Raw genomic sequence first — 15,975 nt, 5'->3', positions numbered from 1 at the left:
TGCCAGTGATATGACTGACAAGGGATTAGTCTCTAAAATTTACAAACAGTTTTTGTTGCTTACCAGCATCAAAAGGCAAACAACCCAATCAACAAATGAAAAGATCTAAACAGGCATTTCTCCAAAGAAGACATGCAGATGGCCAGGAGGCACATGAAAAGATATTCAACATCGCTAATTATTAGTGAAATGCAAATCAAAACTGTAATGAGATACCACCTCACACCAGCCAGGATGGCTATCATGACAAAAACCCCAAACGATAAATGCTGGAAAGGGTGTGGAGAGAAGGAAACTCACCTACACTGTTGGTGGGAACGTAAATTGGTACAGCCTCTATGGAGAATAGACGGAGGTTCTTTTTAAGGAACTAAAAACAGAGCTACCATATAACCCTGCAATCCCACTCCCGCGCTTATATCCAGAGAAAAATATATGATCTGAAAGGGTACATGCATCCCAGTGTCCATTGCACTGTTTACAGTATTTACGACATGGAAGCAACCTAAATAAATGTCCATCAACAGAGGAATGAATAAAGAAGATGTGGTGAGTATATACAATGAAGTATTACTCATCCGTTTAAAAGAATGAAGTAATGCCCATTTGCAGCAACATGAATGGATCTAGAGATTGTCATACTGAGTGAAGAAAATCAGGGAAGGAGAAATATCACATGACATCCCTTATGTGGAATCTGAAAAGAAATGATACAAATAAACTTACCAACCAGAAAGGACTCACAGACTTAGCGAATGAACTTATGGTTGCCAGGATGAAGGATGCAGGGAAGGGATATTTAGGGAATTTGGGATCAACATGTACACACTGCTGTATCTTAAATGGATAACCAACAAGGAGCTACTGTATAGCACATGGAACTTTGCTCAATGTTGTGTGGCAGCCTGCTTGGGAGGGGAAGTTGGGGGAGAATGAACACACGTATATGTATGGCTGAATCCCTTTGGTGTTTGCATGAAACTATCACAGCATTGTTAATCAGCTATGCTCTGATACAAAATAAAAAGTTTAAAAACAAAGCTCATAAATTACATTCCAATTGACTCAACAGTTTGGTTTACTGCACTGAAACTGTATAATTACTATGTTTTTGCTCCCAGAAATATTTCAGTTTGCTCAAGAAAATACGCACTCTCATGGAAAGTTTTTCAAAGTTGATGTCCTCCACATCATCAAGTCACATTAAGGCTGAACAAGCGTGCACATATTCCCCAAATCATCACTAGAACAGAATATTTTCCAAGTGTATTTCTCCTTAAAAAAAAAAAAAAATCCACGCAAACAGTTGTATCTAAGTCTTGTTCCCAATAGCTCAGTGGTTTTATAACAAGTAAAAATGGCGTAAATATGTAAAAAATATATATATATATGTGTGTGTATATATTTCAAACCGATAGGCACTGAGCACACAGGGCCTCTCTTCCCATGTATGTATCAGTTGTTTGGTTTGGGTAGTTATCGAATCAAAAAAAGAAAAAAAAAAAAAAGGAAAGAAAGAGTTACCTGGCCATTAGAATTCAGAGTAAAATACCCATAAATTTAATGTTATAAATAATTTGGTGTACCAAGAAGCCTACTTTAGGCCACCGTAATATTCAGAATTTAAACATACTCATTTAAAAATTACATGAAAAATTGCAAGCAAATTATTGCTTACAGTAGAAGAGTCACAATTTTATATCCTCTTTATAGACAGATACATTTTATATACTTTAAAGCAATGACCCTACAGCTGTATTCTTGCACTTCTGCTGTTTTAAGAGGTGAAAAGGAAGAAAATGGTTCTGTTTGTCCCCAGCATGAGTGTGGTGCCAGCTTCTAGAGGGAGGACGGTGTACGGACTCAAGAAACGCTCTCATGGAAAAGCTCTGGCCAAACCTGGCACGTACAGCACGATGGCTGTCACCGCAACCAGGGCAGCCAACATGGGCATCCAGGGCCAGGGTTTCTTTCTCTACCACAATGGACCGAAACACCAAAACAGGAAAGCCAGGGATAGGCCGAAGAATACGGCTGGGACGGGTTGTAATATGGAAGGATTATTTCCTTTCTCTCGAAGCAGCTTCAGGTTGTCTTTACATTGTTTGAGCTCATCTGTGATTGATTGCTTTTCCTGCTCGGTCATTTCAAACTTCAACTTCAGTTCTGAGAGTACAGTCTGTGTCTTTTCATACTCTTTCTGTACATCCTTTGCTTGGTTTTCAGCCTTACTGAGAAGAGTTTTTAAATCAGCTGAATCCCGAAGATGCTGTTCTTTTAAGGATCCCACTTGATTTTCAAGCTCTTTCCTGGTCACCTGCTGTATTTAAAGAGATATTTTTCTTTAAAAGCCAAGTTACTTTCTCATATACAGCATTTTAGGAAGCATGATTTTTTTTTTATATCATCTCTTTCTCCAAGAATGTTTTATTGAAAGAATTAATATCTCTTTAGATAAGCTTTTACTGACTTAATTTGGTTATGATATTTCAAAGCTAATTCATGTTCAAGGTGAGCTGTTTTACCTACCAACAGATTTCCTGGTTGGGTATATAAATGGTAATTTTCTTTTTATCGTTGTTAACTGGTACATTCTGTTAATGAGAAGCACTATCCCCAAGATGAATAGTATTCCATGCACAGTGAAGCACCTAAGCACTGCTTGATGTTGCAAATTTAAAACACGGAAGTGAAGGTTTAGCTATGGTTTTGTACGGCACCACGGTTATGTCAATAAAGATTATTTAGGTCATAGAATATCCTGAAGTATCACATAGTTAAAATTTTTCAGTCAATGAAAACTGGGAGGGAATATCAGTGAACTGGCTTGAATGTTCTGTGGCAATCCACAGGCCCAGCCAAATATTGAAGTAGAGTTTAGAATATAATTTGCCTTGTGATGTTTGGCAGTCATTGTTTATACTTTAAAGGTTATATTTTAAGCTCTTTGGGATTTGCTGTTGGGAGGATCACTAGACTTATGGAGGAATTAGTCACAAATTGACTTGTAGAAAATACTGTCATGTAGCTCATTTCATCTTTTTCTGTTGCAGGAAGCCACTCCACCACAGAATGCTAATATGCCAGTGGTACCCAGTACCTCTTGTATATAGGTTATTGCAAATATTGTTCTGAAATGCTTAACTTCAGAATTACATTTTTTAAAGTAAATAATTGTTTAAATCTATTTTGTAAAGATATAAAGTACAATAGAATTTCTGGAGTACAGATTAAACTATTTGCACTAAAAAAAAATTAAAAAAATAAAAATAAAAACAAAGCTCATGTCAGGAGGCCGTCATGCTATCAGAATCTGACCACACTGTCTATTCACAGGTATTGTGCTTGTTGCCATTAATCCTTATGATCAGTTGCCAATCTACGGTCAAGATGTCATCTATGCCTACAGTGGCCAGAACATGGGGGATATGGACCCCCACATCTTTGCTGTGGCAGAGGAAGCCTACAAGCAGATGGCCAGGTAAGGATAACCTTAGCCCAGAAGTCTTCCTGGGTCGTCAGAGGGTGGAGAGGGGAGTGTCCATCTTCTTCGACTGCTTTTTCTTAGTGGAGGAGTGGTGATTCTGGGTTTGAAGTGTTTTGGAAACCAAATCAACCTCAGGTTCTTTTCTTAACCACATTTCCTCAAGTCTTCATCTTATTCTTATGAACCTGAGCCTAGGCTTGGAGAGCAGTGGCTCCTTAGACTCTGATGAGCAGTGCAGTTAATGCCTTGTGTCTCGTCTCTTGGCTTTCTTTTAGCCGTCTCGCCTCTTTTCCAGGTGTGATGAATTCATTTTATACCATCACCATTCACTTTACAGATCTCACTGAAGGCTCCATTTTGAGAGAACTAAGACTGACAACTTCTCAAAATGCCAGGCATTTGGGGGCAGAAATAGAAGCTTCAAATTAGCAGTTGTCCGTAGTGGTTTCAGATTTTTAGCCTGAAAGTGGTGGTCTGTTTAGGCACTTAAGCGGATCTCATTTTGCTCTTCTTTTTCTAACCCAGAGAGATAGGTACAGGTCTGTTTCATCAGAAAGTAGGGTAGGTGAGTGTATTATTCAGGGTTCAAGTGTGTGTGTGTAAAGAGAGGGGTTTTTATTGTAAGAAATTGGCTCGTTCAGCTGTTGGGGGTTGGCATGTCCAAAATCTGCAGGATTAGGCTGGCATGTTGGAGATCCAGGGAAAGGATGATACAAGATTTTGAGTCTGAAGGCAGTCTACTGGCAGAATTCTCTTTGGTGGGGATGTCAGAGTTTTTTCTCTTATGACCTTCAACTGATTGGATCAGGCCTACCCACATTATGAAGAGTGATTTGCTTTTCTCAGTGTCTACCGAGGTAAATGTTAATTTCATCTCAAAAGAAAAAACAAACACAAAACACCTTTATAGCAGTATCCAGACTAGTGTTTGGCCAAATGTCTGGAAACTGTGTCCTAGCCAAGCTGACACATAGAATTTACCACCACGCTGTTGTTCTTGAACTGTCAAGGTATAGTATAGGGAAAGATAGTTTTACCAAAGTTTTGGTGGGAATGCATTTTCCAGTTAACACTAAAAGGTTGGATCCTTTCAGCTCGGTCTTTCTTGCGCCCTCTAGAGAACATCTAACAGAGCTAGCCGGGAAAGCAGGAGTGCTTTGTGGGGAGCAGGGCTGCACAGAGAGGAGTGAGAGAGAATCCTATTTAAGATGGTCTGTGCTGCTGTGGATGTTAGAGTACAGTTTTCAGCCCAGTGAAAGTTTCCATGAGGAAAAACTGTTCTGTAAGCGTCCTTCCTAGTTTATAATGTTTTGTTGCTGGCTGTGGAGATCGGTATGTAAAAGATCTGCTTCCTCATAGAAACACAATGACCATATTCAATACAACAATATAATAAGTAGAATAATCTACAGCTGTTTCATTTCTCCAAAATGTGATAGATTGTGGAGCTAAAATGGTCACGACCTTTGACCTCTCTAATGTCATAAAAAGACCACATGCTACGTTCTGGGCGTGACCAGGAGTCGCTTAGCCTGGTAAGCCGTCGAGGCACACACTGCAGACTGAAGTGTGGTTCAGGGTCGTATCACGTGGCGGGGAAGGGTGAGGGGTGGTGTGACGCAGCACATGGCCCCACTCAAGTGTGTGCACAGTGGAGAGGACCTGGGGTCTGGACAGGCTTCTGTGTCTTGGGAGAAGCACTTATGCTGAGTCCTCATTTGTTTCATGTGAAGAAGACTGTCCTTACTGCGTTACAGATGGTTTCCTGTGGTTCTGAAATGGAAGGTGACTATGGCCTGGCTCCGACAACTTCTGCCATGCTACGGGTTCTGCCAGCTCCCTGAGACCTGTCCTCTTGTGGATGTCCTTGATACTAGTTTTCATCCCATTTTGCTCTCCTAGCTGGTTGGACTTAGAGGTATCAGAAGTTGGTTTTTCTTTTTAAATTTTTAATTGGAGGATAATTACAATGTCGTGTTGGTTTCTGCCATACAGCTTTTCTTCATCAGACTTCCTGAGGCTCCCCTACAGCTTTGAGAACCCTCTTGCCTCCAGCTTATAGATCCTTGACTGAATGCCTCCATTCTTCCTTTGCGTGCCTGAAGCTGTGCACACGGTTATTCTACTCTCAGGTTATTTCACTTGTTTGGGTCCTTGTTTATGCCCATTAGCGGGAAGGGATAGGGGTGAGCATCCCGGATGGTGGTGATACGATCTTGCTGAGGGGAATGCATTTGATGATTAAGGGGTTTGAATGTTAAAGTTGGACAAAGAATTGCTTCATTAAGGGTTTTCTTTAAGGTCTTGAGGTTTATAATCGTTTTACCCACCGAGTCCCAGGATGTAGAAAATAATACTGCTGAAATTCTTGTGCAATTTTTGCTCATGGACGTGCATAAGAAGTGTAAGGCCAGCACACGTGGCTCGGGGGAGAGAGCTATTTTTGAGTAAGTTCCGTTGTCAGCAGCTCACGGTTTCTGCTATTGATCTGAGGGGCATATTAGAAGCCCCAGCAGAATCTTTGCAGGGAAAGAGGGAGACTCACTGGTCGGATGCAGGGACGGTTTCTGGTGTATTTCCGTTCTGGGCCTTCACTGTCAACTTTGAATACTAAACACACTCATTTTGCGATTCGTCTGCCAACTGTGTGGTGTGCTTCCTGACTCATCAGTAAGTTGCTGAAGTGATTGTTATGTGGATCAAGTCTCCGTGGTCTAACACAGTGCACTTTGAATCTGAGCCTCCACAACAGCTGGGTGATTCAGGGCACAAGAAGCGAACATTAACGACTCCCAGCCCGTGGTGACGGTGACTCAGGTGGCCTTGGACTCAGCAGTTCTTTCTCAGGATTCACTGTGGACTGGATTTTCTTTCTTGATGTGGTTCACTCTGGGTCTCTCCAACTGGCGATGCTCTGAGCGTATGAGGGAAGTCTGTCAAAGTTCGAAGGGATAAATCCAGACCTTCATCCCCATCCTGAGAGTTCCTGCAGAGTCTTGTGCTAGAAAGGATGAGGAGACACAATAAAAAGATAATTGGTTCACCATCCCTGTCCTTGTTGACCTCAGACCAGGCTTGAGAGTACATGGAGACTCACAGTGAATAAAAAGGCTGAAGTAACATGAAGCATCAAACTTGTGAGTTCTGCCTGCTATGTAAGAACCTATAGTTCCGCATGAGAAGTGGACTGACCGTTGCTTTATTCCTGCTCCTCCCTTGTTCGTGATCCAAAATGCCCTTTCTCTCACTGTTACCTGATTCTAGCCTCAGCTCCTGGGTTAAATCATATCAGCAAACATTTGTAAAGTATCAGTGATTTGACAGGCTCCTTCCTAAGGGAAAACAAAGAAATGTGAGACCTCTCCCCACTTCTTAAGGTGCCCACAGTCTTTCTGGAGAGAGAGGACACAGTAGACCAAAAAGCCTGTAACTGCAGGAAGTGCAAACCGAAGTCACGCTCAGGGTCGTTTGAATTGAGTTTGGGGATGATTGTCACATCTGGTCCAAGAAACTGTAGCATTGAATCTGGATCTTGATGAATTGGTCGGATATGTAGGGTGAGATGCAGACCCCTAGGTGGGTGGAATAGAGTGACCGTGTCCCCAACAGTGTGGCATCAAAAAGCACAAAACCACAAAACTAGAGCATGTAGTCACAGAGCCAGAGCCACATGTGCTTCACACCCCTTAGGATGGTTGTAGTCGAAGACTTCACGGTGTTGGCAAGGATGCAGAGAAGTTAGAATCCCGATACACTGCTTGTGGGAATGTAAGATGGTGCAGCTGCTTTGCAAAATAGTCTGGCAGTTCTTCAAAAGTTTGACAGTGTTATCACATGACTCAGCCGTTCTGCTCTTAGATATGAAAACACATTCCAAGAGAAATGAAAACATTCACCCAGAAACTTACCCAGAGGCATTCATATTTAACAGAATGTTCACATAGAATTGTTCACAGTAGCCGAAAGGTAGAAGAAAAAAACCTAAAAATCGATCAAGCAACCAATCGGTAGATAAAATATGGCTATATCCATACAGTGGAATATGGCACGTAGAAAGGAACAAGATATGGTACACAGTACCACAGGGATGAACCTTGAAAACATGCTCAGTGAAAGAAGCCAGACATGAAAGAACACAGAGTGTGTGAATCCACTTATATGAAGTGTCCAGAATGGACAAGTATATATAGAGAGGTAGATTAGTGTTTGCCCAGAGCTGGAGGTTTGAGGAGGAATAGGAAGTGATTGCTGATCAGTATGTTTTTTTGGTTTTGTTTTTAGTGGTGGTGGGGCCTGCTGATGAAAATTTTCTGTAATTGATTGCACGGGTGGATGCACAGCTCTGCAAATGCTCTGAAACCCATTGAATTGTGTACTTTAAATGGGTGAATATGTGTTCTGTGAATTATATCTCAAAAAAGCTATTATTCATAAAAGGCATGGTCAGGGGACAGTGCCCAGGAAAGCTTAACCTATGTGATAAGTGGGTCTGGGGTTGGTGTAGGCTATACAGTTAGAGACAGGGTGACCAGACTGGGGAGGAACCTGAAAGCTGGGGTGAACTTTGGCAGAAAAGTGTGTTCTGTTAACAGAGGGTACAGAGATGGTCAGTTGAGTTTAGGAAACCCTGGATTAATCAAGTGAAACATCTGCCTTCAAGGCAGGGGCTTTCAGAGCAGCTATGTTGATATGCTTTCTGAGTCTCCAAGATGGAGATGCTTTATGCTGGGTTTGCAAATCATATTTAGACACAAAACTGTTTTCAAAGATTATCTCAAAGACTCTTTGGGAAATGCTGGCTTCAAGCAATGGAGACATTCTAGAGCTTGTTGGATAAAGAGATAATATGATACCAAGGATATTCAAAGAGCAATGTTTCTCTTATGGGCCCTATTAAAAATCTCTTCCTTCTCTCCATGTTCTGATGTCATTTCCAAGGATGAGAACACCTTCTTGTGAGGAGCTTAGATTCTTGCAGAAGTGCCTTGCCTGTTTAAATGACCTCTGTGTAATGAGTGGCAGTAGATGGTGAAGCTGGAATTCAGACCCAGTCTGTATGCCCTGAAGCCCTTTGTACCAGTTGAGAAGCAGTACTCCCTCCATCAGTGGGGCCTGCAACTGGCCCCAGGTAGTCTTCCCCGAACAGAGCAGGCTGTGGTCCTTGGGGCCATGAGGGCTGAGGGATAGAGCTTTTCCCTCCAGGTTTCACAAGAGTCTAAATTTCAGAGTGAGATGAGAGTCTCGGTGTATTTTTTAGCTCTGCTAGTGGGGCCGGGCCATCTTAACTCTGCTGCCCAGGTCTGATCCTTTTCTTGAGGTTTTGAGTTCTTTTCTGAAAGAAAGTAGGGACAGTGCAAAGCAAATTCATTTGCTTATAGAGCTCACACAGGTCCATCTGGTTCTGCTATGCTGCGGGCTGTGACTAATAGTAGAAGATGGAATGGGATGTTCCTGGGGTCCTGGGAGGGGACATGCCACTCGGTACACCTGGGGCAGCCAATGGACCACCCCCCCACCCGACCATGGGAGCGCTCCCAGAGAAGTCCTGACTGTGGAAATGTGCTGCAGAAGGGAGAGGGCACTGTACATTTTCCATCTTCTGAGGTCCAAAAAAAAACCACCAAAACACAGTAGGACTGATGGCTTTATTTTCCTGTTCATGAAGGCGGAATGCTCTGGGATACCCAAGAACGGACTCCGGACACTTCAGGATCTCTTTTAGGCTGCAGACTTTATGGAATTTGGATCTTTGGGGGAATAATTTTTAAAAGGAACTGCACATAGGTGACCTAAATTCACACTTTGCTTTGAGATCCATTTTGGAGTAGGATGATGTCAGTTTCTTCCTTCCTTTTTGATATAAGGTGGCTTATTATTCTGGGTTGTATAGTTTGGAGAAGTTTGGGATGTCGAGTACTTCCTGCTCAAGCTTCATGTTTTCAGTGATGAGAGCCAGGTTTCGTTTCTCTGTAAGGTGTTCGCTGTACAGGAGTGTGCAGGGGTCTGTCCCTGGTGACATGTCTCCCACCTGCTGTGTGTCCACGCACAAACCCTTTGGGCCTGAAGTTCTCAGCATCTTCACTCTTTAAGGAGAACAGTGGCCCCGCCGCAGAGAGAGACTTGGACCTGCTAGAGGTCATGAGGAACTTTTAAAAGTCGTTGAACACTATAAAAATTGGGGGTGTGGCAGTCTGGATGGGGGGAGAATGGATACACGTTTAAGTATGGCTGAGTCCCTTTGCTGTCCACCTGAAACTCTCACAGCATAGTTAATCGGCTATGCCCCAATACAAAATAAAAAGTTAAAAATATGATGGTGCTGATGTTAAAGCTGACAGACAACTTCCTCGGCTGCTGTTAAATACAGCGAGCGACGGTATTGCTTGGGAGCTCAGTAGTTAGGGAACAGTGACTTGCTGGATTTTTACAGTAAAGTCTTGAAACCATGATTTCATTCGGCCCTGACTTTGGGTGCAGTTTTGCTTTCCTTCCCATTCATTATGATTTCAAGTCAGGACTCGTCAGGACTAGGTTGCTTTAGGACAAGGTATAGGAGATGTTAGGATGACTGAACACAGGAGTGACTTCCATGCTCCTGTCTGGTACTACTGCTGATTTCTAGAACTTGCCCTGAGTCGTTCCCTCTATTGAGATTCTTCCCGGGGTGCTGTCTTCCCTGGGTTCTTCCCCTGCACCTACTCTTCCCTACTCCCCTCATCTCCTCTCCCTGCCCTCCCGCCCCACCACGCCTGGACACACTCCTCTCTCTCCCCACGGCCCCGAGCACTACGGTCCATAGCATTATTTAGATCCTTTATAAGCTCTTAGATTGTATAGTTTCTTTATATTTCTGCCTATCCCATTTAAAATTCTAGTTATGTATTTTAGACTTAAATGTAGGGGAAAGTTCAGTGTGCAGTGAATGTGGCTAATTATAACATCTGTATGTTAAAAGCAACGGATAGTAAATGTATATTATCATCTCCTTTTAAAATTGGGAATTTCAAGAAGACTGGAACTGGGAAATTCCCTGGTGGTCCAGTGGTTGGGACCTCGCTTTCCAGTGCAGGGTGTACAGGTTCAATCCCTGGTCAGGGCGTAAGGGCCCACATGCCTCCTATCAAAAAGCCAAAACATAAACCAGAAGCAGTATGGTAAAGATTTAATAAAGACTTCAAATGGTCCACATCCAAAAAAGTTTTTTTAAAAAGAATAGGACTGGACCATTTCCTTTGTCTAAATTCCGTGACACTGCAGAGGTCATGAGTGTTGCTAATAGTTAAGTCTCAAATCAAACATCGTAGAGCTGAAAGGTATTTTACTAGTAATCACCTTTTACCTTACCTGGTGAATACAGCACGTTAGGAGGAGAGGGTCTGCAGTCGTCTGGCTGTTGTCATTGTTCAATTGCCCGGCTGTGTCCAGCTCTTTGTTACCTCATGGACTGCAGCATCCCAGGCCTCCCTGTCCCTCACCATCTCCCGGAGTTTGCCCAAGTTCGTGTCCTTTGCACCGCTGATGCCATCTAGCCGTCTCATCTTCTGACGCCCTCTTCTCCTTTTGCCCTCAATCTTTCCCAGTGTCAGGTAGGGATTGGCTAAGACACAGGGATGCGGGAGACCACATCCCAGCAACTAGTCCTTTGGGTGCTACTTGACCACTCCCAGTCCAGGTGGCTCTGTCTCTCAAGAAATGTGCTCCATTTCTAACAGTTTCCACTGTTGGAATCTTGCCATCACACACTCTGCTGCTCTCTGATTGCCCTCACCCGGGGCGTCTGAGGGCTTCCCTGGTGGCTCAGATGGTAGAATCTTCTTGCAGTGTGGGAGACCTGGGTTTGATCCCTGAGTTTGGAACATACCCTGAAGAAGGGAACAGCAACCCACTCCAGTATTCTTGCCTGGAGAATCCCATGGACAGAGGAGCCTGGCAGGCTACATACAGCCCGTGGGGTTGCAAAGAGTCGGACAGGGGTGTCTGAGCTCTGCCCTGTGCGGTTGTATAGGAAAGCCAGCGTATTCTTACCTGTGGCAGCCTCCCTGACTCTGGCTGAGCATCCTGGCTCCCACAGCCCTTCCTTCTGAGCGGGGCCTTTAGCCCCTTTCCTGCTGTGGGTCACCCTGGATATCTTTGGTCTTTCTGTCTGATATCTGTGGTCTCTGAACATGATCTGCCAGGTGAGCAGTCTTCCTCGCATGGAATTCCTGTTACAGAGCCTACAATCGCACCAAGTTGGCAGGCATTTCATGTCGCAGATTTTTTACTAAGTTTGCAAGCTGTTAAATTCCTATTTCTCCCCCCCACCCCCATCCACAGATGCACAAGAATTATTTTATTACCACTGTAATGAGATTTAATTGTCTGGCAATAATCTATACCTATTGAAAGTAGAGTCACACACATTAAATTACATGTACAGTTACACCAATTTTGAACATCCATGAAACCATCACCATGACCCAGATAATGAACATTTCCTTAACATCCAAAAGTCTCCTTGGAAAAGGAAAACTTTTTCCACCCCTGTTCTGCTGGAGATCAGTAGTCACTAATCTACTTTCTGTCACTATAAACAGAAACTTCCTTTAAGATATGTTGCCCTCATTCTGTACTTGCACAATTGATTTTTTATGTGCTGAGCAGGATTCATAGTTACCTGTATTAAATTTGACCTTTCGTGCCCATGCTCCATTATTCCAGGGTATCTCTTTGACTCCTGATTTTCGCATCTGATATATTAGGTCTCCCTGGCTTGGCGCATGTGCAAATTTAACAAATCTTTTGTTTCTGTCCTTATCTGTTGATGAGGAGGTATTAATCTGGCTGGATTCCTGTAACTTGCTGGGAGCAGTCCTTTTGCTAAGAACTGATCATTTAAACTATTAAACCTAAAAATTAAGTCAAGTCCTTACCTGTATTTTAAATCGGGTTAAAAGCTGTGCCCAGTGGATTGGTCAGATGTGATTTTTCTGGGTTAGAGGGGCTCATGTCTGAGGAGGTGGGCGAAGGAGACCCTAGTGAGCACCCCCAGCCTCAGCGCTTCCTCCCCGCGTTTCACCTGCTTGTGTTCTTTCATCTGAGGCGCCTCCTCCACTTGCTCAGCTGCAGCAGGAGGGCGCGTGTGTGTCCTTCCGTCCTCGGGTTATTGTAAGAAGTGACTGGTGCTCCTCATGCGTGAGTCTGAGTCGTGACCGAGAGCGGACACCCGCCCCGGGTCCTGCTTGTGGCACAGCCTGGTCCTGCTGCCAGAGTCACGCTCGTCCCCGCACACCAGCTGCTTTCGGAACTCACAGTTGTGTTGACATGTGAATGAGATTTCGTTTTACAGGGTGTCTGAAATAATTTTCAGTTAAAGAAGCTAATAAAATGTGAAGCCCAGCAGGATGAAATGGCATTTCTGTGTACATCGTGATAATGTCTTTCACGCCATGTTAGCCACTCTTTCTTTTTTAGCTGCATAGTTTTATGTTTATATCCCGAAAGACAGAGTGTCTATGGATGTCACCTGCTAATTGTACATGTTTAGTAGGAAAGGAAGATGCCAAGAAGCGAGGCGGCTCAGCTTTCAGGGACAGGACCGTCTGGGTTCTCAGAACGTAGGAGCTGTGGGACCTAGGCAAGTCACTTGATCTCACTTTGCACCAATGCCCTTGTCTTTAAAACAGGGATACATATTGTGTCAATGTCATCAGGTTGCTAGAATTAAATGAATTGATAAATGAAGAGTACTTAGAATGATTTCTGGAACAGAGTGAGTGCTCAAGAAGTGTTTGGTCCAGTGATGGTGGTAGTGATAGCCTGGTGATAATACTGATGAGTCGATGCTAAGTAATGTCATTATCATTTCACAGCATCCAAAGGAAGGAAGTGCTGGAAGGAAACCTCAGTGCTGAGCAGGATTTCCTTTAAAAGTCACCCTCAGAGGACAGGTGGTCCTTCAGGGCCAAGGGAATAGTAGAAGGCTGGCCATTTTGTGCGATTAATAATGTTCTTTTGGCCTTTTTTATAGGCTTATGTGTGAAATTAGAATTACAGAAGTTTAATAGGTGGTTGCCAATCTGTCTAGAGGAAATACCACATCAACTGCACGATGTCTAAAGCTGTCTTTTGTCATATGCAGGAAGCCAACAGCTTTGAGGTTTAACTTATACTGAAGTTAAAATGTTACTGACTCAGCCACCCCTAGAATAGTGTCAGAATGTGGACACCACTGCCCTTCGGTGATGGCGTCTGTAAGCTTGTGTGTATGTGTGCTAAGTCCCTTGAGTTGTGTCCAACTCTTTGTGAACTCATGGGCTGTACTCCACCAGGCTCCTCTGTCCATGGGATTCTCCAGGCAAGAATACTATAGTGGGTTGCTATTTCCTCCTGGAGGGGATCTTCCCAAGCCAGGGATCAAAGCTGGGTCTCCTGCATTGCATGTGGATTTTGTAGTGCTGCGCCACCTGGGAAGCCCCATCTGTAAGCTTAAGCAAAAGGAAAGTAATACGTGACACTGTACTGCAGGATTGTTTTTATAGGCATTTGCTTGAGAGACAGCCTGCCCACCATCACTAACTAAGCACGTGCTGAAGGCTGGAAAGCAGCTTTTCACAGGAGCGTGGAAGTGAGACCCGCTCTCTCCTGGTCCCTGTGGTGGGTGCATCGGTTGATAGAGCAGCAGTCTTCAGACAGCTGGGCACATTGAGTTTTGGAAGATTCACCGGACTGTGGGAACAAAATTTTAGAACTTTATTTTTTTCACAGTCTTTTAAGATTTAAAATTCTGTTGGTACATATCTTATAACAAGCACAGTGTATTAATACAGTAGCTTAGAAATTAATTTATAGATTCACATTTCTGGGGGAGCTGGCTCGCAGTTTTCCTTGTAGATAGGGAAAAAGAGAAATCTGGTTTAGTGGCCAGGGCAGTGTCTAAAGCCATACATAGATGCAGTGGCCTTTGTGGACTAGTTCATGGTCCACAGAGGACATCTGTCCCCCAGCCCCCGCTATGGTTCTTCTTGGAGTGCGACAGTGGGGAGAAGGTGAGAGAAGCTGGCTGGCTCAGCCAAGCCTTCCCTGTCACGGGACGTAGAGCATGGTCGCTGTCCCTGTCAATGTCACATTTGTAGACTGGGTTAAAGAGCACTGCTCTCTTGAAAACGTATTTATGACCGTTTGTGAAATTAGATAGCCCATGGAAATTTGCTGTATGATGCAGGTGCTCTGTGACAACCTGTGCTGTGCTGTGCTTATTTGTGTCCGCCTCTTTGTGACCCTGTGGACTGTAGCCCACCGGGCTCCTCTGTCCATGGGGATTCTCCAGGCAAGAATACTGGAGTGGGTTGCCTTGCTCTCCCCCAGGGCATCTTCCCAGCCCAGGGATCGAGCCCTGGTCTCCTGCACTGCAGGTGGATTCTTTACCATCTGATCCACCAGGGAAGCCCCTGCGACAGTCTAGAGGGGTGAAATGGGGTGGGAGGTGGAAGGGAGGATCAAGAGGGAGAGGACATACCTATACCTGGGACTGATTCATGTTGATGTATGGCTGAAACCAACACAATATTGTTAAGCAATGATCTTCCAATTAAAAATGAGTAAATTTAAATTTTAAAAAAGAGTGCTGCTCTCTTAGTAGCTCTCTGATTACATTAGAACACAGGTTCCAGTGTAGCAACGGACACTGTTTTGTCTCAGAAAAGAAGAAAACCTTGGGGAGGTCCTTTATAATGGAGATCAGTTGTTAGAATTGAATCCTAGCACCATCCTTGCCCATGGAGGGAATAAGCAGAGGCTCCCCCATGGGCTTCATTTCAGAGTCACAGAGGAAATCTACACCCCCCACCCCAACACACACATACCTGCTTTATTGAATCAGAATTTCATGGGTGAAACCAAATTATCTTTTTAAACTCTACAAGTGATTCAGAAACTCTCCTCTTTGGACACCTGTTTGGGGAACTTTTCAAATAGATGACTCTCTCTGATCTGGGGGATCCAGAACTGGTGCCCACAGAAAGAATCCATGTCATAGGTGTTAAGAGCCTCCTCAGTCTTTAAGCTCAGCTTGGTTGCTTTTAGCATCTCAGTAGGAATTAAGGATCTGAGAGTAGACTTTGATCAAGGGAAGAAGTTACGGAGTTTGAAAGCCTGTTAGAACTGGGGAGAGACATCTTTGGATCCTCCAAATTTAGCAGATGCCTAGCTTTCTGCAGTGACTCTCAACCCTGCCTGCACAGGAGAATTACCTGGAAGGTTCTAAACCACCCGTGGCCAGGCCTCACCCCCAGAGGTCATGTTAATCACATGGTGCTCAGGTTGATATAAACACTCCCAGATGCTATCTTAGTGAAGCTGGGTTAAGAACTTTGTTGAAACCCCTTGTGTAATGTCGCTGCCCCACCTGGTATTTGTCACCAGCAGTTTTAGGGCGTGAGGGGATGCTTTTGTGCATGGGGAACATTGTAGAAAGTGGGCAGGCCATGCAGCATGTCCAAGAGAAAGCC

The 15,975-nt window shown here is 43.9% G+C and overlaps 1 protein-coding gene across 1 annotated transcript in view; it reads left to right on the top strand.

The window, feature by feature from the left end:
* The window catches only part of MYO5B (myosin VB), a 347,287-nt gene that overhangs the window by 168,454 nt on the left and 162,858 nt on the right, over positions 1–15,975 (top strand). Inside the window, exon 4 of the mRNA XM_055417346.2 lies at positions 3,337–3,481. Within this exon, the coding sequence (XP_055273321.2) occupies positions 3,337–3,481 (145 nt within the window). The remainder of the gene's footprint in view (positions 1–3,336; positions 3,482–15,975) is intronic.

Source organism: Moschus berezovskii, chromosome 28 (genome assembly GCF_049115385.1).
Source record: "Moschus berezovskii isolate FMDL1 chromosome 28, NW_MosBer_1.0, whole genome shotgun sequence".
Classification (NCBI taxonomy): Eukaryota; Metazoa; Chordata; class Mammalia; order Artiodactyla; family Moschidae; genus Moschus; species Moschus berezovskii.
This window is presented reverse-complemented; position numbering and strand designations above follow the sequence as displayed.